This window comes from Blennius ocellaris (assembly GCF_963422515.1).
Source record: "Blennius ocellaris genome assembly, chromosome: 1".
NCBI classification, from domain to species: Eukaryota; Metazoa; Chordata; class Actinopteri; order Blenniiformes; family Blenniidae; genus Blennius; species Blennius ocellaris.
The window spans coordinates 33,786,603-33,813,900 of NC_137650.1; the positions used below are offsets into that span (position 1 = coordinate 33,786,603).

General features: G+C 41.1%; 1 protein-coding gene across 2 annotated transcripts in view; it reads left to right on the forward strand.

Annotated features, from left to right (window-relative positions):
• The first annotated feature begins 1,777 nt into the window (after window positions 1–1,777).
• trip4 (thyroid hormone receptor interactor 4) overlaps window positions 1,778–27,298 on the forward strand; it is a 119,120-nt gene continuing 93,599 nt past the window's right edge. Inside the window, exons 1-11 of one of the 2 annotated variants that reach the window (XM_080500622.1) lie at window positions 1,778–1,946; window positions 2,809–2,999; window positions 3,212–3,333; window positions 4,224–4,442; window positions 6,040–6,118; window positions 6,215–6,320; window positions 7,112–7,327; window positions 8,138–8,267; window positions 8,870–9,066; window positions 9,132–9,256; window positions 10,582–10,673. In XM_080500622.1, the coding sequence (XP_080356748.1) occupies window positions 1,867–1,946; window positions 2,809–2,999; window positions 3,212–3,333; window positions 4,224–4,442; window positions 6,040–6,118; window positions 6,215–6,320; window positions 7,112–7,327; window positions 8,138–8,267; window positions 8,870–9,066; window positions 9,132–9,256; window positions 10,582–10,673 (1,557 nt within the window). In that variant the 5' untranslated portion in view covers window positions 1,778–1,866. Of the gene's footprint in view, window positions 1,947–2,808; window positions 3,000–3,211; window positions 3,334–4,223; window positions 4,443–6,039; window positions 6,321–7,111; window positions 7,328–8,137; window positions 8,268–8,869; window positions 9,067–9,131; window positions 9,257–10,581; window positions 10,674–27,298 lie in introns of both variants that reach the window. The other variant, XM_080500621.1, reaches the window with a different exon arrangement.

Sequence of the window (27,298 nt, forward strand, 5' to 3'; positions counted from 1 at the left end):
CCGGTGGCCATAATGCTTTGGTTAATCAATGTGCACTGGAAAATGAAAGCCTTCTTCCAAGAAACATTTTTTTATACTCATGGGCCTGTAATTTAGATGCTTTTATGATTAATACTACAGCTAAGAGTTTTCATTCAGGTAAAACATGTTTAATGGATTCATTATGTGAAAGTTTATCTTGTCAGTGCAGCATGTACATTGAAAACATTTACTCTTGTGTACTGTTTGATTCTGTGTATTACATTTATTCAGGGCTTTTCAAAGTGTGGGAGGACGAGCCCTCTTTTTAACCACATCCCTATCAAAACCCCCTCCAAAATATAATTCCTAATGACTGCCAGGAGCAAAAACAATGAAAAAAAAACGTTTTGTGATTCTTGTTAAATGCCTTACATTTTAAATAACTGGTAATTAAATATACCCTTCATTACTGTTGCATTTACGGTTCCACATTAAAGATCCTTTTGTCATTGAAATGTGTCTCTATTATGTTTACAATAAAGTAATTACATATTTTTAACAATATTGGGCCCTGTTTATGCAACATTTTCAAGTTTCATTAGAAAAACAGTCAACAAAACCAAGTTGCGGCCATTAATGCTCACTACATCGTTTTTAGCGTTTCTGTTTTCAAAATGTTGCCGTGAAAACCCAAAACGTTTCAGAAGTAAAATGAAACCTACTTGAAAAGTTGTAGTTTAAACTGGGCCTATTGGATGTATGCTCTGAGAATGGAAGAAAAGAGGTCTAAAATATGAAAACGTGATGAATCTTGATTAATCAACAAATTGTACAAATACGTACTGGATAATTAACTGATAAAGAGCACGGCTATTAAGAACAGATCCACAAACATCATCTGTGTAAGTGTTTTATCTCGGTGCTCAATATTACAAAATTAAATTACTTCTTTTCCTCATTGTTTCTTTTGAAAAAGTAAAAAACGAGGTAAGAAAAGGAATCGTCCTGACCCCTTTATTAATGCTGGGCTCTCTGCTGCCTCCACAGGAGAACCACCCACACTCTGGAACCCTACCAAGAACTCTGTGTTAAAACTCTTGTATTAAAATGTATATATTATACATAAATATCTCATATTGATGTTGTTTGCTGACGTACAGTACACTTAATTGATTATTGGCATACTGTAACCATAGACTAATAACAATGTCCCTTTTTTTAATGTCTTTTTGTGATCATTAAAAATGTCTAACATCAAAATTGTTGTTTTCTCACTAATTTCATATTTAGGGTCTGAGCACTGACAGTGCAGAGAAAACCATAGGGATTTTTTGTATTTTTCATGTCTTCATTGTGACACTGTGATTTTGTCTTTTTTTTTTAAGCTATTGGATAATAAAGAGCTTTGTAGCTCTGTCTTCAGACAATAAAAAAAAGTTTTTGTGTTGAATCAGATGATGTGCAACTAAACGTTTCATTTGGGGACTTAAGTTAGTTGATTCAAGACAGAATAATTGAGTGGTTATTAGTAGTTATACGATCTGCATGAAGCCTTCGATAATTCGGTCACACTTCATGAACACATCTGTGAGAAATCTTCAGTTTTAAAATTCAGATTACATGAAGAACAGTATATGACTATAGACTATAGATAAATGTGTCATAATATTTTACTTCAGAAACGAAGCTTGCTTGCTTTCTTTCTTTCCCGGAACCATCGAATCACCGCTCGTGTTTTCCCTCCGGAAGTGATTCCGGCGCCGCCACGCAGCGCTGTCAAACCGGTGTGCGTCTCTATTATTGGTCCGACCGTGAACTCGCTCACGCTGCGATTGAAGTTCGTCTCGACTCGTTTTTAATCCTCGACATTCCTCATCAACGACTCCAAACGTTTGCGTTGCCGAGATGTCCGAGGCGCTGCTGCAGTGGTGCGTCGACCAGTTACACCAGCAGTTCGGCCTGGAAGCGTGTGAAGACATCGTGAGGTGAGAAAACTGCTCAATCTGAGCGCTGCAGCTAACGTCGCTCGTCCTCGTCCTCCCGGGTGAAGCAGCTGGAAATGATTTCAATCTGATTAAAATCACTCGTATGTATCTGGAAATGTTATGAAGTGGCTGTATGTGTGGGGGTTAAATGTTGAAACGCTGAAAAACCTACAGCTGTTTGACAGATTGCAGGTTATTTCTTCCACGAGTTCACTGAAAATTAAAAAACTAATTTAACTAATTTAAGTGTTTAAAGTCTGGCTTAGTCACAACTAAAATATATATATATATATATAACTTAGATAAAGATTGAATCACAGATTTTCCACAGTTTAAAACCGCTTAACATGGCTAATCCATATAAAAAATGAGATGGTGTTTTGTATAAGTCAAGCAAGTATTTACCATACATGCACTGTTATTTTTCCTTATTGTTATAAAATGTTGTTTTTTTTCACACAACTATGCTTGAAATAAAGTCCTGCATATACGAAGTATGGTTTAAAATATATGTCTATTTACAGCTAAACAAAGCAATAAATGATATACATTAAACAAGGTATGAAAATGAGAAAATGTTTTTGTTTTTTTTGATGGAAGGTCCGAGAAGTAGATTTTATATCTGATGTATGAACTGAAATGCATCCGCATTTTAGCCACGGGTTAATTAAATATTTGATGATTTAAGCTTCACTTTATTTCTGTTGTTCTCCCTCAAGTCCTTCATAACCTGAGAGCACGAGAGACAGAATTCAACAAATGCCAATCAAGTATTAAATTTAAATGTAAAATTAAGTGTAGTGCAGTGTATCTCAGGTGTGGTCTCGGGTTTTAACGGTGTTTGCTCCTCCCTGCTGTGCAGATACATCCTCTCCATTGAGAAGGCCGAAGAGATCGAGGAGTACGTGGGCGACCTCCTGCAGGGCACGGACGGGAAGAAACGCCTGTTCATAGACGAGTTCCTCAGCAGGTGGAATGCGACTCGGAGACGTGCTGCGGACAACTCGAGTCCCGAGAGCCTCTTCCTTCTGACCGACTCGGTGTCGCCGACAGGTGGGTGGAGAAAATTCTCCTTTTCACCAGTGAAACAAAGCAGAATTTATTGATCGCCTTGAGGAAATGACTTCTCTCTGACTCTACGACTTAGTAATGTACGGAAACACAACTTTACGCCGAGATTAGATCTCTTCAAACCATTCCTCGCCGTTTTAATGGATTTTCTTTCTTTCTTTCTTCCTTCCTTCCTTTCTTTCTGGATCCATCAGACCCGAACAGAGACACGCAGAAGAAGTCTAAACGTAAAGGCCGGAACAGGCAGGAGGTTCTGGCTGCGAGTCCAGTTGAGCCGGAGCCCGAGGAGGTGAAGACGCCCCTCGATCTGATGAGGGTGAGAACGCACACACACACACACACACCTGATGACGACAAGTAGATTCACAAGGCTCATCAGGATATTTTAAACTTTGGTTCCGCAATAGAAAACAAAAATTATCACAAAAAAAAATCGAATATGTATTTATATTATTGATTCTTGAATGTAGATAGATAGATAATTACTTTATTCATCCCCGAAGGGAAATTGTTTTGTTGCAGCAATCTGGTACATACGAATATTATAAAATACAATAGAATAGTAATAAAAGTAAAAAATACAAATATAAAAATATCTCTGTATAAGACATAAAGTAAAACACAGAACGGAACATGGGCACTTAGAAATAAGCAGGAGATAAAAGCAAGATAAATAAATAAATAGTAAGATGCAGTGGCAGAGCCATTAGAAGTAGACATTATATAATAATAACAACAATAATACAGATAATAACAATGTGTAATAGTGTATAATACTCGTGTATAGTACTACTAATAATGGTAGCAATAAAATAACAACTACAACAATATATATATATATATATATCAGTAATAATAATAATAATACCAATAATAATAATAATAATAATAATAATAATACCAATGGTAATAGTGTACTTGCACATGTATATGTACATGCAATATGCCATATGAAATATAAAATGTAGAGAGAAAGCAAACGGTGAAATAAAAAAAAAAAAAAAAAAAAAAAACCCTCATCATGTTTCATTCTTTTTTTTTTTTTGGAAGATTAAAAAGTAGCAGGTGGAATTTCTGTATGAAGTATGAATTCAGCTTTATGGCATTTTTTTTTTTTTTAAGTCCCCATACTTTCCGAATGGGTTAAAAATCATGAAATAATCCTCGGATTCGTACTTGTGACCCGGTTTTCCGTCCCGCCCTCAGGCTCAGGAAAGCAGCAGCGCTTCGTCCACGAAGAAGAAGAGCAAGTTCGTCAACCTGTACGCCAAAGAAGGCCAGGACAAGCTGACGGTCCTCCTCCCCGGCCGCAGCGGCTGCGACTGCCTCGGCCAGAAGCACAAGCTCATCAACAACTGCCTGAGCTGCGGCCGCATCGTGTGCGAGCAGGAAGGCTCGGGGCCCTGCCTCTTCTGCGGCATCCTGGTGCGAAGCTCTCGCCCCTCTTCACCGGCGTCTCGCTTTTTTTTTTTTTTTACTTAAAGGTGTACAGGAGGATTTTCCCGAATTTTAGGAAAGAACCGCCCTCTCCACCTTTTGGAAAAATGCACATGCGCCTACTAAAACGTGTGCGAGAGACGTGCACGAGCCCAGTTCTCCTCGTGCACGCTCTGTTTACGAGTCACAAGTCGGCATCGCTCACACAAGCAAAACAAACTAATCAACCCTGGAAAGTTACAATATAGACGTAGATTACTTTTACTGGAAGTGACTTGAAATGGATTTCTCCAAACTTTACCTGTGGAGCAGAAACTTGGCGACCGAAGTGTCAAGTGGGAAGCCCAACCTGGGCTTTCAGCGCCATCGTGTGAAACAATCTCCCCCAAAACACTCTGGTCTTGTTTCTCTCTTCCCAAGCCTTTGTCTTCTTCTCATACACTTTTCCTCTTGCGACCCTCTGCCATTTTCAAAGTACCCGGTGAGAACTGGCGAGCTCGCTGAAGGCGTAGCTCACCATTGACACCTGAAAGCGCGCAGGCGCAGAAAGTGAAAACTAATTAGATCCACGCTACCCGGGGACGAGCACGTACGGCGGCCTTACGTAATATAGCGCCAGGATGATTGACAATTGGGAGGACCAATAGTCTTGAGGATCCACCCGGAAGAAGAACATCCTCCTGTACACCTTTAATTTTTATTGACATTTTTCAGTTTTCACAGTTGCAGTGTCAGGGCAAAACAAATATACAAAATCAATCCATCTTTAATCAACCAAAGTCTCTATTGTCCAGTGGTGGCGGTGTCGTCTTCTGTCCTCTTCTGTCCTCCTGAAATCAGTCAATTTTTCCCACTTTTCTTCAAATTGAGACTCTTATAATCTTAGTGAGTGAGTCTCCCCATTACAAACATTCCCCCAACAACCCGTAACCACTGCTCCACTTTGTACCACAATCTGCTAATCACTTTCTTGCTTGCTGTTAGTAATACCTTAAACAGATATTCGTCTTCTCTTTGTACCACATTATGAGTTACGTTTCCCAAATACAGCATCTTACAAGTGTTGGGGAACTGATATCCTATTACTTTTTAATAAACTCTGCCATGTTTGTTCCCAATACACCTGTAGTGTGTGACGGGACCAGAATATATGTGTGTGATCTGCATCGACGTGTCCGCACTGTCTCCAACATGGTCGTTGTGCTGACACCACTTTTGTCCTTATTTTTTGGAGTTATGAAAAATCTAACAATATTTTTCCAACTAAATTGGAAAATTGGACTGTGATTTACACACAACAAACCATTCCTCTTCTGTTATTTGTTCATTTAGCTCTCTTTCTCATTTTTCTTTAATATATAGAGAGGAATTGTCCCTTTTCCACACCAGGTTTTGGTATAAAGCTGAGATCACTCGACACTTTTTCCCTTCATAAGCTTTCTGGAATATCTCCACTATTCCTTGATCTCTGTCAACCCTGATCTCCTTCTCCAAATAGTGTTTTAGTTGTAGATATCGATAGCGTTTAAACGAGGCTCTTTTATTGGCGGGTTTTTGGTGACGACTAATCAGTGTTTGGATTCAGGTGTGCACCAGAGAGGAGCAGGAGATCCTTCAGCGGGACTCCAACAAAAGTCAGAAGCTCCGAAAGAAACTGATGGGAGGTGAGAGTCGCAACGTCGACGCCCCGGGGTCGTGTTTTCAGGGGGAAATCTGTGAGAGTTTGTTTCGCTTTGATGGTTTATTTTTTGGGGTGACAGACGCTGGAGAGAGGGAACTTCTGCCCCATCAGGAGGCCAAGATGAAGGCCGGCTTGGAGAAGGCGGTTCAGCACAAGGAGAAACTGCTGGAATATGACCGCAACAGGTACCGTCGGTCTCTTATAACCAAACTCTCAATAAGGACGTCTGGCTCTAATTATGCAAAAAAAAAAGTGGATTTAATTTGTTAAATCAAGATAAGATAAGATAAGTCTTTATTGATCTCACAAAGGAGAAATGTACTTGTTCCATTCTGCTCTTAATGACACTCATGAGTAGGAAAGACAAGAAATGTGCAAAGAATAGAGGTATCCTATGTACAATGACTATCAAGAACTCTAAGGACCAAAAATATTTACAGTAAAAAGTAATAAAGTAAAATAAAATAGGACTAAAATAAAAAAAATAAGATAAAAATCACTATTATATATTATAAAGTATAATAAGTTCTAAGGGGAGCAAAATACACAGTAAGATGAAATATAAGGAAAATAGACTATGATGGGGGGGAAAGTGTAGAATAAAGTACAATAAACATACTATAGTAAAAAATAATAGCAGTGTTGGCAGTGCAGGTTCAGTCCTAACAAGTGGTCAATTAAGTGACGTAGATAAAGTGACGTAGATGCAGGGGTTAATGCACATAGATTTTTGCAGGTTATTGCATGTTACTTTACAGTCTTGTTGTAAAACAGGAGAGAAAAAAAATATATTGATATAATTAAATATTCAATACAACTCAAGTCGGAGGGTTATTTCCTGTGTCTGTGGTACTATAGTAGAATGCAAGTAGAATCAACATTACAGCACAAAAACATCAGAAAATACATTAATGAAATAAAGTGTTTAAAAAAAAAATCACATTTTTAATGGTACTGTGTGTACTTTGAACTGCAGCGTGAGGAGAACTCAGGTCCTGGACGACGAGTCCGACTACTTCGCCACCGACTCCAACCAGTGGCTGGCGCCCGGCGAGAGGGAGAAGCTGAAGAAGAAGGAGGAGGAGCTCCGGGAGCTCCGCCACGCCTCCCGCAAGGACCGCAAGGTCACGCTGGACTTTGCAGGCAGACAAGTGATCGATGAGGGAAGCAGCCTGGACCAATACTACAACAAGTAAGAGGATCCTGCAGGACGTCTCGGTTTTTTCCCCTAAATTTGATGATGAAACGTTGGTTTTCCTTTCCTTTTTTTTTTTTTTTTTTTTAAATTTAAAACCTTTTCAAAGTTGTTTTTAATTATTTATTCAATTTAGCTATTTTTAATTGTCAATTTTATGCCATAAACAGAAAATATTATTCCAATGATTTGATTCAGCATAAAAACTTAAATGTTTTAAGCATCAATCCAAAAAAAACCAACGTAAATATTTCAAGCTTTTTTTGTGGTTTGGCCTTTAAGTCATGAAAATGAAAAATATAAATATATAATTCTAATGTTGTTTATCACAATGCCGCTTCATAAATTTATTCTAAAAAAAAAAAAAAAAATCGTAAATGTGTGTAAATAAAATGCTTGCTCATGTGGATATGTTGGGCTTTTCTATTTTCTCTATAAAAGCACATTGGAATGACTGTAATGTATTTAAAAATGTAGTTTTTTAAAGTAAAAAAGTAAATAAATCTTCTGCACATGTGAAAAAAAAAAAAAAGTAAATAAAATGGAGGAAAATACACAACGGAATTTATTAAGGCATTCCACAGGGATCAAGTTCAGGCCCACTGCATTCTATACTTCGCAGATGTATTTGTTTTGCCTTTAAGCTTTCAAGTGATACAAGTAAAAAATACCATCTGGAATTTGTCAAATGCATCAGAAAAGTTCTAAACTTTTCTTATTTTTTTAAATAACTGAGAAAAGAAAGCATTTTTTCTCGTGATGTTCAATTGTATTTCTCCGCTCTGACTTGATATTGAATGTCTGCAGGCTGGACGAGACCCTCAAAGCCATGAACCCTGACTCAAAGTCCAAATCTCCCACGTCTTCTGGCAGACCAGGTGGAAACCAGAAGCTGGGCGAGCTGGTTAACCCCAACATCCTGCAGTCTGCTCCACAGGTGAACCCTACTTTTTTTTTTTGGAAAACTGCGCCACCTTGTGGAGGAAATAATACCCGACGGCTGCTTTTTTTTTTTTTTTTTTTTTTTAAACATATCTTTATTATTTTAATATTCATACAACACTACAGCAACCAACAATTTGAACAATTTAAAAATATGGCATTATTGGAAAAAATAAGAAAATACACCGACAAATATTCACCAAATTTCTAAGCAATAAATGAAGAGAAAATAAATAAATAAATAAGTACATACATAAATGAAAGTACTCATTGACAATAATGATGAATAATAATATTCTCAATATAAGTTATAACATATACTTCCATCAAAGATAACAAAACAAAACAAAAACTTTTATATAAATATCTTTATCATCTCACTCTCCCAATGTCTCCTCCATATCCAGTTCCAGAAACATCTTCCAAATGTCCTAAAATTCAGAAGCCCTCTTTCTCACAATATAGGTCAGCTGCTCGAGAGTCAAACTCCATGTTAAGTTACTCCACCAGTGTTTTACAGCTGCTTTTTTTTGATCAGCTTTCCTCACAACTGAGCTCAGAGGCTGGGCTCGTGACGATCATGAATGCACTTTGCAGTGGGTGGATGTCGGAGGCGGCGATGTCCGCAGGAGAGCCTCGGAGCGAGAGAAGAGCTCGAGGGAGGACAAGGGAGGAGGGGAAGAGCGAAGCCGCCTGCGGCTGCAGGACAAGGAGCTGCAGGAGATGTCGGACGGAGGCTGGTGCCTCAGCATGCACCAGCCCTGGGCCTCGCTGCTGGTCCGGGGCGTCAAGAGGTGAGCTGCTCCTCCTGCTGCTCCTTCTGCTGCACACTGGCAGGTCTTAACGTCTTCCTGTCCAGGGTGGAAGGACGGACCTGGTACACGTCGCACCGCGGTCGACTCTGGATCGCCGCCGCCGCCAAGACGCCCACTCCCCAGGAGGTCCAGGAAGTGGAGGCCATGTACCGCCACCTCTACAAGAAAGGTCTGCAGCTTTTGCTTGTGTTCATATATTCAGTTATTGTTCTACACTTTCACTTTCTCCTCCATTTGTCCCTGTTGGACATTTGTGGTACAAAACCAAGTGTCTGGATTTTCACTGGTGACGCAGAAGTAAACATGGAGGGACATTTACACAAATCAAACACAATCCAAGTGAAGTACAAAACAATGGACCCCAAAAAAATAGAATATGGAGATACAAATGGATAAAACTCAACATGAAGTTACTTACCCTGTACGCAGTGTGCCTTCGTTTTTTGTTTTTTTTACTGTTTTAACTTTTTATGTTTTGTTTATTGTTTTACCATCTGATTGTTTTTGTTGCTTAACTTTTTTTTTTAAATTGTTTTAATGTTTTTATTTTGCCTCTTATATTTTTATTTCAATGTACAGCACTTGTCTCAGCTACGGCTGCTTAAAGTGCTTTATAAATAAAGTTGAGTTGAGATGAACTTAATCAACAACACTGGTGAACGTCCCCGTGATGTTTCATAGAGCTCATTAGTAAACCCAAATATGGGGACTGAATAACTGTTTAAAAAAAAAAAATTGTATTGGAAAAATGTTAAATAAATGAAAAATGTTTATTTAACAAAAAAAGAAACAATAAAAATATTAAATAATAAATGAGAAAATATTCCTCACCATTAAATCAATATAATATATATATATGAACAAAAGCATTGGTAACGAATAAAGCAAGATTATTTGTTTATTTAATAAAGAAATAACAATAATAAAAATATGAAATAATAAATGAGCAAATATTCCTTACCATTAAATCAGTATAATATATATATATATATGTGATTAAAAAGAATTGGTAATGAATAAAGCAAGATTATTTGTTTATTTAATAAAAAAAAAAAAAAAATCTGAAATAATAAAGAGCAAATATTCCTCACCATTAAATCAATATAATGTATATATATATGAACAAAAGAATTGATTGATTCATTTTTGCTCAGCACGACAGTCACACTCTATTACATCGTTCAAAACTAAACTCAAAACTCCCTGTTCAAACTTGTTTATGTGCTTTAATTGAACACGGTATAACGTCACTTGTTTTTATGTTTTGTTTTTAATTTTTCATGTCTTTTTATGCTTTTATTCTCTCTAAGACGACCTGAAATGTGCCTCCAAATTAAATGTATTATTATTATTATTGATAAAGTAAAACTCATCAGTTTTCACCGGATACAAACACGTTCATCATAACTGACCAGGGAGTTAAATTGAAGTTTTTCCCAGGTGAGTTGACGAGGATTAACCTGCGGTCGCTCGTTCTCGTTCTTGTTCTCGCAGAGCCGAAGTTTCCTAAAGATTATCCCGCCGGCTGCCTGCTGGGCTGCGTCAACGTGAGCGACTGTCTGTCGCAGGAGCAGTTCAGAGAGCAGGTCAGTTGGAAACCAAACATCAGCTCGTTATTTCAGGCTCTGCTGTTGGACGACGATGCAGCAACTTGTTCTCCCACCAGTCGTACCTCCGAGATCCGTCATGTCACACTTGGCAGAGTCGTGTCATAATAACCTTTAAATTTGACCTTTAAAGCTTTTCATTGTTGTGGAGTGTGTGTGTGTGTGATGAAAATGTCTATTTTCAGAAAACCAAACAATTACAACTGGCTCCAATCTTAGCATAAAGCCATTTTTTGATGAAACCGTCTGGTGCAAAATACCGTGAAGTTTTCTAAAAATGTCTCTAATAACTGTTTCATTCTGCGCGTTTTAACCAACTCACCCTGACAGGATGACTTTGAAAGCAACAAACGAGTTGGCGTTTATTGCAAAATCAACTAGAAAGCAGAGAAATGCAGCTTTGAGCTCATATCTCAGTCGTCACAGGGCTTCGGCACAACCGTCTGGATCACAAACAAGATTCACGCATTTTCATCAGACAGACGGGGATTTTAAAGAACCGACACATACTGGAAGATATCTCTGGGAAAAATCTGTTCTTACTCAGTGAGACAATTTTATCTCGATATAATCTAAATAAATCAACAGTGTTGATTATTTATTTATGCATGTACTTTATATATTTATATTCATTTATACATACAATGCAAAAAATCTTATTCGGCGAAATCTAATTGAAGTTCCGGCCTCTTCGGCGTGTTTCTGCAGAAAAGTGTTGTGGATATAAATCTCATCCACGTAACCTGTAAACTAAGACAATCATTGAGCTTTGATGGTGTTCCAGCTGCTTTTGGAACGTTCATTTGTGGAGTTTGGATCTCCTCCCGGTACATCGGGCGGCTCGCAAAGTCCAAAAACATGTTTTTCAGGTTAATGCGTGACCGTTAAACTGCCTGTGATGATGTGACTCTCCCACATTTTTATTGTGCAAACGATCAAATGATCGTGAATTCAATTGTTATTGTAGGACATTGTTTTGGAAAAACTCTCCTTGCTTTAGCTTTTTTTTTTTTTTTATTCTTTCCAAACAAAATGTGATAAACAACTGATTTGTTGAAGCTTTGTGTGCATAAAACCTGTTCCAAATTGTTCTAGTCCTAGCCATGTTGTTTTATCTTATCTCATAAAGTCATATCTTTTTTTGTTGTTGCAAGTACTACATTATAAAGGAGCATTATGGTTTTTAAAAACATGCATTGTGTGGACAAATTCAGTCCAGATTTTTCTTTAAACGTTTTCTAATCATATCTGGGTCACTATTTTTTTTGTTTTTTGATAAATACTATATTCTAAAGGAAGATAGGGGAGTTCAAGAACATGCATCCAACATCTAGTGAGAGCCATTTGGCTACAGACATTTATTTTGGCATGCATAGGTCTGTAAATGTTACATAAGTGTGCTTGACATTGCACAAACAATATTGCGGGATCGGTGCAGTACCGTGTGTCGCCAGCAGGTGTCAGACTGCACCTTTAAACCCACACGCTCCTCGTTTGATGGGAAGACCATGAGAGGCAGTGTGCACCACAGAGACCAAAATACCAGCTCTTCTTTTCACTGGATCTGTTTATAGGATAAAGACAGACTGTTTCAGGGACTCTGGTTTGATGTGGCTCTGCTCGGCCGGCTGCTCGGCCACTGCCGTCCATGTCGCTCTCGTAAACTGTTTAGTCTGAGCTTTTTAACGCCCAAATTAGTTTAATTAATTGCAGCTCTACCGAGTATAAAGAGGAAAATGCACCCCGCTCCCCAGTAAATAGTCTTGTGGCTCCCCCAGCCCGTGTCGGTGGAACACATTGAAACCTAATTACATGGCCGTTCCTCACCGCCGCCGTCTTGCCTCTGGCTCTTTGCTCTCAGTGCTCGTCTGAAGTGGACCGGTCTCCTCGCGGATAATTCTGGGACGTGTGTCTGGTGTCAATATCGGAGCAGAAACACTGATTCCATCAATATCAATGTGTTTGTATCGAGCCGGGGAGGGGAGGGGGGAGGGGGTCAAACTCATTTTAGCTGAGCAGCCACATACACTCTGACTTCATCTCGAGTGAAACAGACAGAGATATTTTTGCCTTTATTTCAAGCGGCCCCAGTAACGCTGATTTTTTTTCTTTTTCTTTTACACACGGTGGCATTAACTGGAATTCCATCCCTAGTCTTTGCTCACTATCACATAATGTATTCCATAGAAATACTTTCATTAATTTTATTTTTTCACTGAGCTTTGACGATACAATACACTAAAAGAACATGAAACAAAGCTTGCCTCCCCCCAATACACCCTCATCCAACGACCCTGAGACTCCTTGTCTCCAAGTAACGTGGTGTTGATTTTCCAGGATTCTGATTGGCTATCGTGACTTCATGCTTCTTGCTACACTGCCCCCTAGAGGTGTGGCTGCTCATAGCAGCTCTGAACCAGCTGTATATGTGGGTCAGTGTAAATGAAGATTACCACCTTATATTCTGCCAATTTAACTGCACAGGCTGTCCTCTTATCGCACTGCAATACTTATAAATCATACCAAATATAATATAATGTGAAAAAACAGAAAGTCGTGGTATTCAACCAATAAAATTTGAGATGAAATGATCTGGTCCGATGCTGCACGGAGTAGCGGAGTAGTAGCCCAGTGTCGCTCAATAGTGTAACTTGCTCAGTAGATCCAGTAGAGCTGCGTCACATGTTAAATGCAAAAGCGCTTCAGGGCTCACGCACCAGTGATGCGTCATGCTGAACATGATTATAGTATGGGGAGCGCTCTTTACTCGTGGTATCGGTGCATCGCCGCAAAAAAAATACTACTTGAAATGAGAATTTCAAAGACACCGAGATGTATTCATAAAGTATATATATGCATAAGCTGGGGAATCTTTCACAACACACACACACACACACACACACACACACACACACACACACACACACACACACACACACACACACTCTATATTATCCAGATGCTGAAACAAGCCATATTTCAGAATTGCCTTTAAGAGAACAAGCGCTGCTCCCCTCCGGGGATGTTTCACCACTGTTTACCATCCCTGCATAAAGACGGTAGTCTTTTTTTTTTTTTTCCCTCCTTTTAAGGAAGGTTTAAAAAAGAAAGAAGAGCGAATCACCTTAAGAAAATGTGCGCTGCTACACGGTTGCATTGAGACTGCAGGGACCTGTAAATCTAAGGGCTTTCCCCTTTTGTACTCTGTCCTCATTCTCTCCTCCACCACTCATTCCACCCAGGGCTGTAAAATCATGTTTGCAGGCAGTGTGACTGCCCTTTCATCCTGTGAAAGGGTGTGTGTATGTGTGTCCAGTTGCACAGAGCAGCCATAAATAACGCCTCCACCCCCCCCCCTCCTCCACCAACCCCAAACCCCACACAAGGCCCCTCAGAAACTGAAAAAAAAAAAAAAAAAAGACAGCAAAGGCAGATGCAGACAATAGTGGAGGAATAACAGTACCGAATGCCCAAGCAGTTGGTTAGAGTCTGTTCCAGGCACCATTTTGGAGAACGCCGCGGTGAAATCGCTCTCCCTGTAAGTAGATAAGGCCGTGTTGTGTGGCGGTGCAGAGTCGCACATTGCTGAGCTGCTGAGCAGGGTGAGTGGGTGAGGTGTAGGATTTACTGTCCTGTGCTGGCAGCTGTGGGTGGTTAAAAAGGGGGGAGGAGGAGGAGGAGGGAGAGAGGCAGGGAGAGGGAGGGGGTTGGTGGTGAAGGACAGACAGCCATTATTCTCCAGGCTTCTTCAGTGGCCACGTTTCCACGACGACGTTTCAGGTGGAAACGCATCGTTTTTGCGCAGATTGTTCAACGTCGATCCACCTCATGTAGTTTACTGCAGCGGGGCTTTGCGCTTCCTGTCGAAATTGTGCCTTGAAATGGGCAAGTTCTGTGTATCTAGTAGTAACACATTTAGTATTTCTATACATTTTTAATTGGAAGTGTTTTGTGTACTAACTCGTGCCGTCAAATGATTCAATTTGTAATTAGACTAATCAAAAAGGTTGCTGTGGATTAATTTCAATTACTCGCGATTAAATATCATTCATAGATGATCTTTATTCATCACGTTTCATTTTGCACGAGCAAATAGACTCAAGAAAAAAGGGAATGTATATGCACTTAATGTGTTTATTTAGCACCTTTTAGTGGTTCATGTTAACAAAAACCTTTTTCAAATCAAATATTTATCCACATGACCGTGCCAGTTACTATTTTGTTTCACGCAGCTACTAAGATAAACTAACTTGCAGACATTGTCTGAGAGGAGAGCGGACGCCTTCTTATTTACAACGGTGCTGCAGCCGAGGACAGCGGAATCCCAGACGAACGTTCGCTTCACGTTAATGTGGGACTTTAAGGTGGAAAACTAATTCTGACAGCCCGACTGCTAACCTTAAACGTCGCCGTTAATCTGGTGACTCACTTGCCTGTTGAGTTTTTATTGTCGTTGCATGTGGGCTGCTGAAAACTTGGATTTCCCTCAGGGTTTTTCAAGAATTCCCCCCACCCCCCCCCCCCCCACGGATTAATAAATCATTTCTATTGTATTTTATTAATAATGTATCAGTCCTTGGCACAAAGTCTCGTTTTTTTTTGTCCGTTTCCACGGCGACGGAGCCCAAGCTTTGTAGCCGTTTTGTGTGTTTTTTGGGGGTTTTTTTCTCAAAAAGTTGCGTTTCCAGTGGCTCCAACCGCCATCGCGGTGTAAACGGCCGCCCGAAACGCAAATAAAGTTTTGCGTTTGCGCCTGAAATCACCGAAACGTAAACACGTCTGCTCCACTTCCTCCAGTCGGGGCGCCGTCGCACGACCGGAGACGTAAGAAGCCTCCACTCCCGCTGACAGACAGCGCAGAAGAGACCACCGCAGGCAGAGCAGGATTTCCATCTGCTTGACTCGGACCAATTCTTCCCCTCATTAGAAACTGACTGGTGTATTGATCCATTCTCCCCCATAATCTCTCACTCCTCGCTGCTCGCCGCCCCCCCCCCCCCCCCTCCCCCCCCCCCTCCCCTCCTCGCTGCTGATAATTGGCCAGCCATTATGAGTCGCTCTCTGTCTCTCCACCCCCCTCAGTGCTCAGCCTGACCTGCCTGCTTGCAGAGGGCAGAGGGGGGTTGTGGGTAAAAAAAAAAAAAATGATTGGTATGGAAGAGAGATTTTTTTTCTTACCTGTGAGAGGCTCTATTGAGATAATTAAAAAGGATGAGCAGAGCCCTCCAGTCAAACTGAAGCAGGTTTATCGGTGCGGCGGCTCAGAATAAAATCAACAACATCGGGTCGTAACATTATAACCACTCTGGAGTTCGTGGTGCATTTCAGATCTGCATTAATACATAATATCACATAAAGACTAAAACGGTGATTCTAATGAAGCCAGATGCAAACAACTCACAGTCAATTTCACCTCCAGTAGACCAGACCAGTACGTGCAATAATACGTTTTCCTTTATCGTGTTGCAGATTATACGTGATAAAGATGTCTATATTTTTCTATCGAAAACTGAACATGAAGCCAATTTCTTTGCAAAATACAGTCAAACGTCTCAAATAAAGCATCATCCTTGCGTTACGCATGTTTTTCAGCTCGAGTCTCAGTGTTGTGTACAAAATACAGAAGAAAAAAAGGAATAAATCAATGTTGTAACGCCGTTCTAATTCTATCTACTCCCTCACCATTTTTCAGTCTTCCAAGCAGGACAGACAAGAGTACATCACACCCGATACGGAGCTTAAGTCGCGCCATCAGCTCGCTCCCGCAGTGCAGGAATCGATGGGATCAGCCCAGAGTCTTACTAAGAGTCTGATTTCTTACCGGATCCCAAAGAACGCACACACCTGTGTCGGATACATGCATATTTCATGCACATGAAATGTGCGATTTATGTTTCCCCTCCTGTCATTTAAAGGCACTGTATATCATGTTTTTTTTTATTTAAAAGATGAGTCAATAAAAGGAGGCAACAATCAAGCCGTCATGTTTTGATGTGTTGAGCTGGAGGTCCAGTATGGCGACTGGCGTTAGCTATGCTAACCACCTCGCTCAGCCTGTCCTGGTTTGCATGTTTCGTGGTCTGGTATCAGTCCGACAAGTAAAATAGCAGAGAAAGGATATTTTTTGATTACAGAGACAAAGAAATAAATAAATCTGCTGTGTATTGATACTTATACATTATGAATGTTTAATAACAGCTAAATCCTATGGAGCTGCTCAGCAGCACATCAGTACACGAGACTATTCCATATAGTGTAATTTGCATTAACGAGCAGTTTGTAACAATGTATCTGAAGCTAAAAGTAGTGGGCCTTGACATGATCCCAGAGGGACGCCCGGCCCATAAAATATCTTCACAGTTTCGCATTATGTTATACGAACAGGATTAAACGGGAATAAAACTCGATGAAATGAGGATTTGAGATCACCTCACTTTGGTAGGAAGGTTGTTTCAAGCATTTCGGTGGTTCTTCTGTGAATTTAAGCCGCCTCGACGTCTCCTGCCTCTTTCTTGTAATCCCCGACTGACGCAGGGATGGTGAGATAAGGGCTCACTGCAGGGGGTGGGGGGGGGGGGGGGGGGGGGGGGGGGGGGTCACACCATCTGTTGCATCATGCTTCCTTTTTTTGTGTTTTTTTTTTTCTATTCTTGATAATCCTGGATGTATGTGGATAACCATCATTTCAGTTATTCTCCATTGTAGCTTTAAATTGATTTGGAATATTTCAATATTTTTGAAAATCGTACAATCGTCCCCACTCGGAGCCTCGCAGGTTAACACTTAGGCCTCGTTTATAATGACGTTTTCAAGTGAAAACGAGAAATTGTCATAGGGTATTGGGTGTCTGTTTACATGGCGAGGGTGCTCGGAGCCGCTGAAAACACAACTTTCTCAAAAACATTTCCTCAGGTGAAACATTTTGAAAACGGTACAGGGACGGTCTCCTTGAAAACGGAGGGAAAACGCAACTTTTCTAAAATGCCGCTACTGCACATGCTCGCCATGGCTGCAGTTAGTAGTTCTTCTGCACGTGTGCGCCTCGTTGTCTGTCCACATTAATATCCGTTTACCGCCATTGTTAACTTTTATAGCGAATCGTTGTGTGTGTGCGTGTGTGGCTTCATTACAAAAACAATCAACGCCAATTCGTCGCCTGCGAGGTTTACTACATTGTTTTCAGCACTTCTGCCATGTCCGTGTAAACGGACATCATTTTCAAAAATACCATTGTAGAAACGTGAAACTTCTCAGAAATGAAAACGTTAAAAAAAAAAAACAGCGTCCAGCTTCCTGGAGCCTTGAATAAGTGGAAGCAGGACTTGTAAGTTAATTGCAATAATGAGGTGGATGTTTTGTTTTTTTGTTTTGTTTTTGTTTTTAGGGTTATGATTTACAATTACATTGTCTCTGGGTAATCGATGGTCAACTAGCCTGAGCAGTCTGGGCTAACGTCGTAATGACTGACTTGAAAGTGCCTTGTTTTCACTTTTATCAATGAAGGTACTGACAAACCGCACTGGTTTTGCATGATGAAATGACATACCCATTCAGCCAAGGTACCTCAAGTAGCTAGTTTTGTATTTTCTGTAACTTATTATCGGTATTATAGCCTGCAATGTTTCTTTTTTACCTTACTGCGCTACTGTCCTTCACTTACTCACTCATCTGGGTGCGTGTGAGCGGGTCTGTATGAGAGCTGAATGTGCGTGTGAATGTTTAGGTTATTCTGTATACATGGTATGTCTGCTGATATGAATGCGATGCTGAATGTGAGAATGGCTGCCTGCGTTCCATTGTATGTCTACTGTGTGTCTACTGTAGCTGCACCGCAATTTCGTTGTACCGCGTACAATGACCATAAGCTTCTTGATGAAATATCCCCAACGTCACACTGTGCGCTTTTTATAAAACTCAAGTCTTCTGCCCGTTCGCTCTGCAGCGCCCGCTAGTGGCCGCTCCCCTTTTGCGCGACAGCTCGGCAGCCCGACTGGCTAATCGCAGGCAAGCTCATGTGCATCTGTTTACGTGTGTGATGTATAAAGGGGGCTATAATGGGATTTTATACAGAAAAATCCCGGATGTGGCAATGTATGCACACCGGCACATGTCGGCCAACTGAAACCGCCGGGCTTCTACCACATCACATAGCTGCAAGCCCGGCCACTTATCTGTTAAAAGAAGCGCTGGTTTCTGTGGAATTCCATTTGTGTAAGCTCTCCTCCTGACCTCCACACTGCAGCTCCCCAGCTTGTTAGGCTGGCTGGAAGCTCGGACTGATGCCTGCGCTTCCTTGTGTGGTAATGTGATATTTATATGCTGAAAGCCTTCCTGCCAGCGTGATATGCACACACACACACACACACACACACACACACACACACACACACACACACGGACTCACAGGATATATTGGATGCATTCAAAGGAAGGAAGTCAGGCACTGCTATTTTTCCCTCTTCTCCCCTCCTATTCCTCCCAGTAACATAGTGCGAATCCTTTAGTAGTGGCTGTTCCACTCTCTTCCTCCTCCCTATCTTCGTCATTCATCTTCACCCCCCCCCCGCCCCCCCCCCCCCCCTTTTCTCTTAACAGTATGTTATACAGGTCAGTGCTGTAAAGTTGTATTCAGTCGCGGGGAAATTCAGTTCACGCTCGGGCCCGTGCATCTTTCTCTGCACAAACCTCGGTCACACACTAACACGCTGACATTCCTCCCCTCCAGTTTTTTTTTTTTTTTTTTTTCTTCTCCTTGCTGGGCGCTTTGCCATGGCGGAGAGGTCAGACATCATGTGATTCTGCAGTGGTGTGTAGAATGCATTCAGCCCTGCGTCCCCAGGCGCCGGATGACAACCAAGCAAAACCTCAGTCACAGGTTTTCCACAGCATGAAAAATACATACAACCATCTGCCAGACTGGAAATGGCCTGCTACACCGTTTAGAGTTCACTGCTGTCCTCAGACCACTTCATTAAATGTCACACGCTTTATGCTGTTGGAGGGTCTGCAGTCGGGGGGGGGGGGGGGGGGTGGGGTTTGGAAACTTGACAGTTGAGCCTCCTTTTTATTATCTCGACTTCTCTGTTTTGTTCTGCCGGTTTAATAGGGCTCGTTCCTCTCTCGGTATGCTGATCACAGGGACTTGGACGTCTCAGACAGCTTCCTTTGATGGTCTGAGAGACGGAGCTGTTGGTGAAAATAAGGTCAGAATCAAAGGGAGGCAACGGAATACCAATATGCGCCAAGTGTTGCGCTTGAATGCTGAACAGGCTCAAATTCTTCCCTTTTTTGCCCGTAAAAAAATAACGCGGCGTGCCGATTCCCCTTTCACAGTCGGACCCTCCGGATTATTTCCCCGGTCATCTCTGAAGTGTGCTGCGGCGGTTCCATACGTAATGTAGGCGATACTCCAGGGTAGACCTGCAGGTGAGAAGCTGAAGAAGCCTGGAGGGATACGCTGAATACAACACTCCTGATGCACTTTAAGCAAACATATCAGCAGCTTGACGTCTTTCCTCAGTATGAGAACGGACATTTTGAGCAAATTAGGATTTCTGTAGCCTTTAGCATGCATGTTTACATTAAGAGTCACTGTATGGCTTTCTATTCTTTTTTTTATCCACGTGAGATCAGAACTAATATTGTGCAATAGACTAGATTTTTGCCTGTGGTTTTAATTAGGGACCTCGCCAACAGCTGGGCCCTAGGCCCAGCCAACGGCAGGTCTCTTTTGTATTTCGTCGTCGCCAAAAGTTCCTTTTGTAATGCGTACAGAACTGACAAAGGCCCTCAAATTCATGTCGGTGGAACTTTCTGAAAAACCTTTGTTGTTCCATAAGTGCAGTGTCATTGACACTAGAATTGAAGTAAGACCATATTTGGGATCGGGGCAACCTGGGGAGTACCACACTGACATTTTCAGGTGGATCCGCTAGCTTGCGGCGTAGCATGCCCTTTAGCATGCTACCAAACATTGTCCAATTGAGCTGAAATTTGGTAGGTGGCCTAATGGGGGCGCTGCGGTCACAAACCACTAGCTAATTAGCTGGTTTCGACGCCGTTTTTTCAAAATAAAAGTCACAAATTCTTCTTTTTTTTTTTTTTTTTCACTTAAAAAACGATTAACCGTTCATGGCCACCCCCCCGACGGGCAGTCTTTTGCGAGGTCCCGTCTAATGCTGCTTGCAGATTTAATTTGTTTTAGGCCAATAGACGACATTGTTTGCGAAATGGTATCTAGTTTTAAATCTGTGCAGACGTTGTCGCCGTCTGTTGTCCACTTCTGGATTTCAAAACTACTTCAAGGTTGATCTATACTACTGCGTCTACAGTACGCATGAGGCAGTGCGTAGCCTCTACGCAGTCCCTTCACCCTGGAAGTGGAGGTTGTGAAGTAGTTCACCACTAGAACAATAAGGGGCGTCGAAGGATTGGTCCAAACCAATTTTCTTCCGGTAGCGTTGGTAGTGGTGCTGTGAAAATGAAGTTCAGGTGCAAGACGGCAGACAAACGAGCGACGGGCGAGCTTCCTGTGCCGTGTCGTCCATATTATTACGTTATGGCCGTCTAATTTTCAGTTCCGGGTCTCGGTGTTGCTTCATGAACTCGACTGACTTATTAGGATCAGTGGCTTTTTTTTTTTTTGAGTCATTAAGCCGTCAACCATTAAAGATGAAGTACGTTAAATATTGGCAATGCCATTTCCGTGCATTAGGTGGCAGCAGTCCACAGGTGTTCTTCAGCTCAGCTGTTTATTATTACTATCATAATTATTATGTATGATGGATAGATGCAGCCTCGTGTTGCAAGACTGAACATGCTGGTGGCTAGCTGGTTAGCATGCTAATTTCAGTGTGTTTCCCCATGGCGGAACACACAGACATGAGCGGGATGAAATCATTGCATGTAATATTAATCGCAACGGTAATGAAGCAGCTTTCATAAATTACCTTGCTCTTGTTTTCTGGTACAATGTCATGAATTAATGAACTGACTAAACAATAAGCTAATTACCGCCAGCTCCCTCAGCAACAATCAAGCATAAGAGCTGTCGACAGAATAAACACGTTTCAACAAGAGAACATGCCTTTATCGGCCACAACTGAGTCTTTGTTGTCGTGGCAACAGCACTTGATGTTGCCATCAGTCGGGCAGCATTACATAAATTACTTTATACAAGAGTGTAGTGCTAACTTACTGACTTTAAGATGATAATCATAACTTAATTTAAATTAAAGTTTGATATTAGCCTTTAAAAAAAAAAAAAAGATTTGACCCAATTTTTCACTGTTTAGGTGTTTTTTAGGTTATCAGTCACCGAGTATTTCCTGATATTGGTCCACTTTTCACTTCCTTTCCCAGTACTTATTCTAATTCAGTAATAATATTATCTGAATTCTTCTTTCTACAAACTTACTGACTTATTTAAATCACAACATCTGCATATAAACACACGTTCTTTTTTTTTGTAGCCATTTTGGTTGAGATTTTCACCCGGTTTTTTTATTTTTTTGTCAAATATTTATTTTAATGTATCGTGACATTTCTTTATTTACACATATGTTGGTTGGCCACTAGTTCTGAATAGTTGTGTCGGCAAACATGACAAACAATCGATCCTAGATGCTTGTATTTTCTTTAAAAATGCAATAATCGGATGATCGATTTTGAATCATATGACATTTTTTATGAAGCTAAGCATTTTTGTTTTTCGCTGAGTTGATTGTTTTCGTAATCAAACCATAGAAAACAATGCACTATAAACATAAACAATAGCAGGGACACACCCATTGGTAAGGACAGATGATGAAGGGGAACTTGGCCCCCACTTTGAAATCGATTAATAAGCAACTGAACGAATGTTTTTAGTTTCCCTGCGTTGTCGACATCCAACTACACCAAACTCCCAGAACAAGTTCATCGAATTACAAAGTATTATTGCCCACAGCTGTTGAGGAAATTCAGAAATTAGATTTGTCCCATTTTTGGAAAATTATAGAAAGATTTTTGAAAACTGTATCATGTTCTTTTAATTAAAATCTGAACATGTGACAATATTGTCATTTCGTGCGTAGCGTGTCATTGAGTGATTTCACTTGATTGATGATGTGCCGTGGGATTTTATTTTAAAAAAAAAACTATTTTTACACTAAAACTAAAAACCACCCTCTGGTGTCTGGAGGACCAGAGACTCTCTGCCACCACATAGTCACACATTACAAACTCAGTTGCACTCTGCTGGGTGACATGTCCTCTCAGCAACTTCCTGCCAGCGACATCAGAAGGGAGGAGAGTATGAAGGAGGCGGGGGGGGGGGGGGTCGCTGTGCTTCCAGCACCATTAATCTTCTCTCTCTCTCTTTTTTTTTTTTTAACCTCGTGTGAAGCTAAAAGAAAATATGGCTTCTATTTGCTGCTCGAACCAGCGAGTCTCGCTCATTTTTCAGTTTGGCATCAGAAGAAATAAAATCATCATCAAATCATCAAATATGCAATATTCTATATATGAAATATTCTCATTTGTGTAATGTCGGTGTTATTCATCACACACGTCGATAAATGTTGTTATTATTCAGTCTCATTCGTCGCGCCCTATTAGACCAATCCGGTTATTTTAGCGTCCCCGTCGTGCCGCTCCGGCGGATCCGTCCACTCCCGTTCACCGTTTGGTTGCTGATTTGAGCCACTTCACACATCGCAGACTATAAAATCCTCGCCACATGTTCCACAGGTCTGTTTCAGTGCCGGACTGCTAATGGGAAACTGATTTCCTTATTGGTCTGCGCTGCTCAGTTAAGCAGCCACATGTGTCCTTTGCTTCACAAAGCTTTGGGATTTCAGGTTCTTAGGACTGCTTGTTGAACGGTGGGATTACTAATAAAGTCCACGACAAGAGGGTGAATTCGGGAAATGCTTTCCGTTTCATCGAAACGCTTGAACGGGGCTGTCAAAATCGTAATAGAGCAGAGGCGGCGGCAGTTTGTTCTTTATGGGGTCGCGTGAGTGGAAAGACTTGGCAGATTCTCAATTTCTCCTTTTGCTTTTCGTACATCGCGACACTCTCAGGCCTGTTTGACACGTTTTTCCGTTTCCGGGCAAAAACGGGAAACTGTTTCGGATTTCTTTACACGACAACGGGGCCTTGGACTCGCTGAAAATGCAACTTTTTGAAAATGCTCCGTCTCCGTGGACGACGCAAGGAAAACGCTGCCGCTGCACATACGCACCATGGACACATGAAATAGTTCTTCTGCACATGCTCAGTAGCTGCATGATGACGACAGTGAAAGCAGCTTCCTGTGGTTTCATTACACAAAAAAGGCGCCAACTTGTGGCCATGCATGTGAACTACGTCAGTGTTTCTGCTGTTTCCATATCACCGAACATCAATTTCAAAACATTGCTGTGAAAACTCGTAACCTTTCTGAAACAAAAACGCAAAAAACATGTTTTCACTTCAGACGTTGTCGTGTAAACAGGGGCTTAAAATTAGTTTTTAAAATGCCAATACTGCAATAATTTTCTTTTCTCTTTTTTTAACTTCTCAGAAGCAAAAAAAAAATCAAAAGTTGGCAAAAGGCCGTCACTTAACCACGGCTGCTTTTACAAACCTACAAATGTAGCCACGCCCTAAATGTACCATCAGCAGCTGTTCAGAGACAAACGGATGATTAACGGGCGATTTTGACTGGACACTAACTCAATCCTCACCCTGTGCATCCATTGATAAATCCATACGCCCATCATCGTCACCTCTGGATCTGCATCTCTGGGTTTTGGGAGTCCGTCCCGGCTGGATATGTGGAGGCGGGGTAAACGACGGGTCAGCAGTCCGGGCTGGTGCAAACAGAGGTTCTGTTTATAAACAATTATCTGTTGCCAAATGTCTTTTTTGTTTTGTTTCGTTACATGTAGCATTTAGATAGCATTGTAGTTTCCATGCCTGACCACTAGTGGGCAGTGTATTTGCAGTGGAGCTGTGTGGCAACCAATAATAATATAATAATAATTTGGTCCATTTTAAATGTAAGAATGCTAATAAGCAATTAATGCCAATATGAATCACATTTTTCCAAAAGGAAATTATGATTTAAAAGATAGAACTGAATTATTTGATTGAAACAGAAAACTATTAATCTGAGATGATTGTCAGTGTAATTAAAATGATAAAATCAGCTTTATGGAATTTAAATAGAAATGTATCGAAGTAGCATTAAGAGTTCATAAGGAAGATTGCATATCATCGGGTAGATTTAAATTATCTTTTAAATATATTTAACAATATGATTTTTGGTCAATAGAAATACTTATGTCGATAATGTGAAGGCCTTTTTACTGATTTGTTGTTCTTTTTCTTTTGGCCCTAATTTACACGTACAAAAGCAGAAACTCGACAGTTTGTCGCCTTTTTGTCCTTTTAAGTCATTTTTTTTCTTGAATATTGTTCATATTTGGAAAAGCGAGCACTAACCTTGAGCCACTTGCCGATACAGAGCACCTATACAAATACTAATTAAATTCCATTAAGCCTAGTTTATATTCGATATGCGAAGCCTGTGCTCGTGTTGTATCGGGGAGTTCAACGTCGGAACCCGAGACCCGAAACTGCTTTTGGTGCATCCCTCGCAAAACCATAAATTTACAACATGTTTTGGAAACCCCATTAATAAGATTTGAAAACAGTGAAGTGGTGCAGCTGAAGGCTTTATGTAAAGAGCCACTTCTCTTTTCCTAACCTCTTGTTCTCGTATCTTTATAATGAGAAAAGCATGAGGAAGTCTGGCATTTCACCAAAATACACTCCTCTGCGTGTGAGAAAGCATGTCAGATGTTTGAGTCGGGGGGGGGGTGTTTCACGCTCCCCGTTGATATACTACGAGAGATGTATTTCCCAGCTCGCCTGTTTTTTTGTCAATCTGAGCGACCACCTCCAAAGATGGACGTCATGTTTCGAGTGTTAACCTAAATTACGTATCGATCGCTCATCGTGCTATCGAGTTTTTCAGGGAATCGGTATTGCTGGGAGCCGGTGAGGGATACGCAGTCTCGCTCCCCGTCGCCGTGAGCTACGGCTTTATTTTTTTATTTTTTTCTTCCCATGCCTTGGCCACATTTAGTGAAATATCTTGGAGCACATGGAGCACAAGCCCCGCCGCCACGGTTCACCGAGTAAATATGACATGAATTGCTTTTGCAGGCACAGTGTGTGAAGTTGAGTATTGATTTACATGCTACATCATTTTCTTCCCTCTCGAGTTTCTGCCGCTCCAGTCTTCCTGGAATGAGATTCAACATGACTACATGAAGAGTGGTGGCAGTTTTTCGCTTTCTCTTTTTTTTTTTTTTTCTTTCTTAACTGCGGTGTGGTTGAGAAACACATGCATGTTATCACGACGGAGCAACACATCTATTATTTTTTTTTTTTTTTTCGTTGGAATTATAAGCCGTTCCTGAGTTTCCTCGGCCGTTTTACATCCAAACGAGTCTGTAATGATATTGGAATTCCCCCCAAAAAAGCGGCAGAGTCATTTTCTCCTCTGACCTTTTGCATTGCGTCTGATTTAATAGAGCGTGGAGGAAAGTCCAATGTTTATATAAAGCCGTAGCGCGTTCGATGGGGCGTAACGAAGATTTGGATGATCTCAGTAGCTGATATTTCACAGGAAAGCCTCTTGCATTGGAAGTACTTCATTTACGCTCTGGACAAAGGGTATTTATTCAGATGTCAAGTAGAACCATCTGTGCACACATGTAAGCTTTCTTAAAGAAATTGCGCAGTGGCCCGTCCGTCTTCGAACCGCTTCGTCAAGTGGCAGAGCGCTGGAGCCGGTCCCGGCGGGCTGCGGGTGAAGGCGGGTTACACCCCGGGCGGAATCCTGCAAGTGTTGACGAAAACCAGACGCCGTATCCAATCCTACGGACTTTTTTTGGGGGGGGTTTCACAAGCAGGAGGTGTCAGGAAATCCACCACAGGGAGAACCTGCATTTATTGCAACGTCGCTTTTTGACCCTCTGATATCGGCTCTTCCGGTCACTGTGAAGCAGAACTTGCCGAGCGTTGGATCGTTCACCCACTAATCGGGTTTGAGCTGCTGTGAGACGGTTTAACTTTATCGTGCCGATGATGCGTCGTTGCAATAGCACTCCTTGTGGCCGGGGGGGAAGTGTGCGCCTCGGGCCGGGGGAATCCCGAACCTCCATAAGACAAGAGGGGCTTCTTAGTTGCTGGGGTAAGATTATGGAATTCATTAAAGAGCACATTAAAATGTTCTCAAACAATAAATACATTTAAAAAATATGTTTAAGGAGATGCAGATGGAGGAATATAAAAAAATGTAACTTGCATGTTGCAATGGGGAAATTTGTTTTGTTTTCTAAATTGTTCAGATGGTTGATTTTTAAACACAGTAAAGTGTGTTACAATCTTGTTGAATGGATCACCGCCGTTTATGGTCATCGATTTTTCTGTACATATTCAAAGCGGCATGAACAATAAGACGATGTCGTCATCGTGCTCCTTTTCACCATGGCACTGTTCACATGACCCTGTTAAGTAAAATGTGAACATGGTTGAATAAATAAATAAATTCAAAATAATAATAAAAA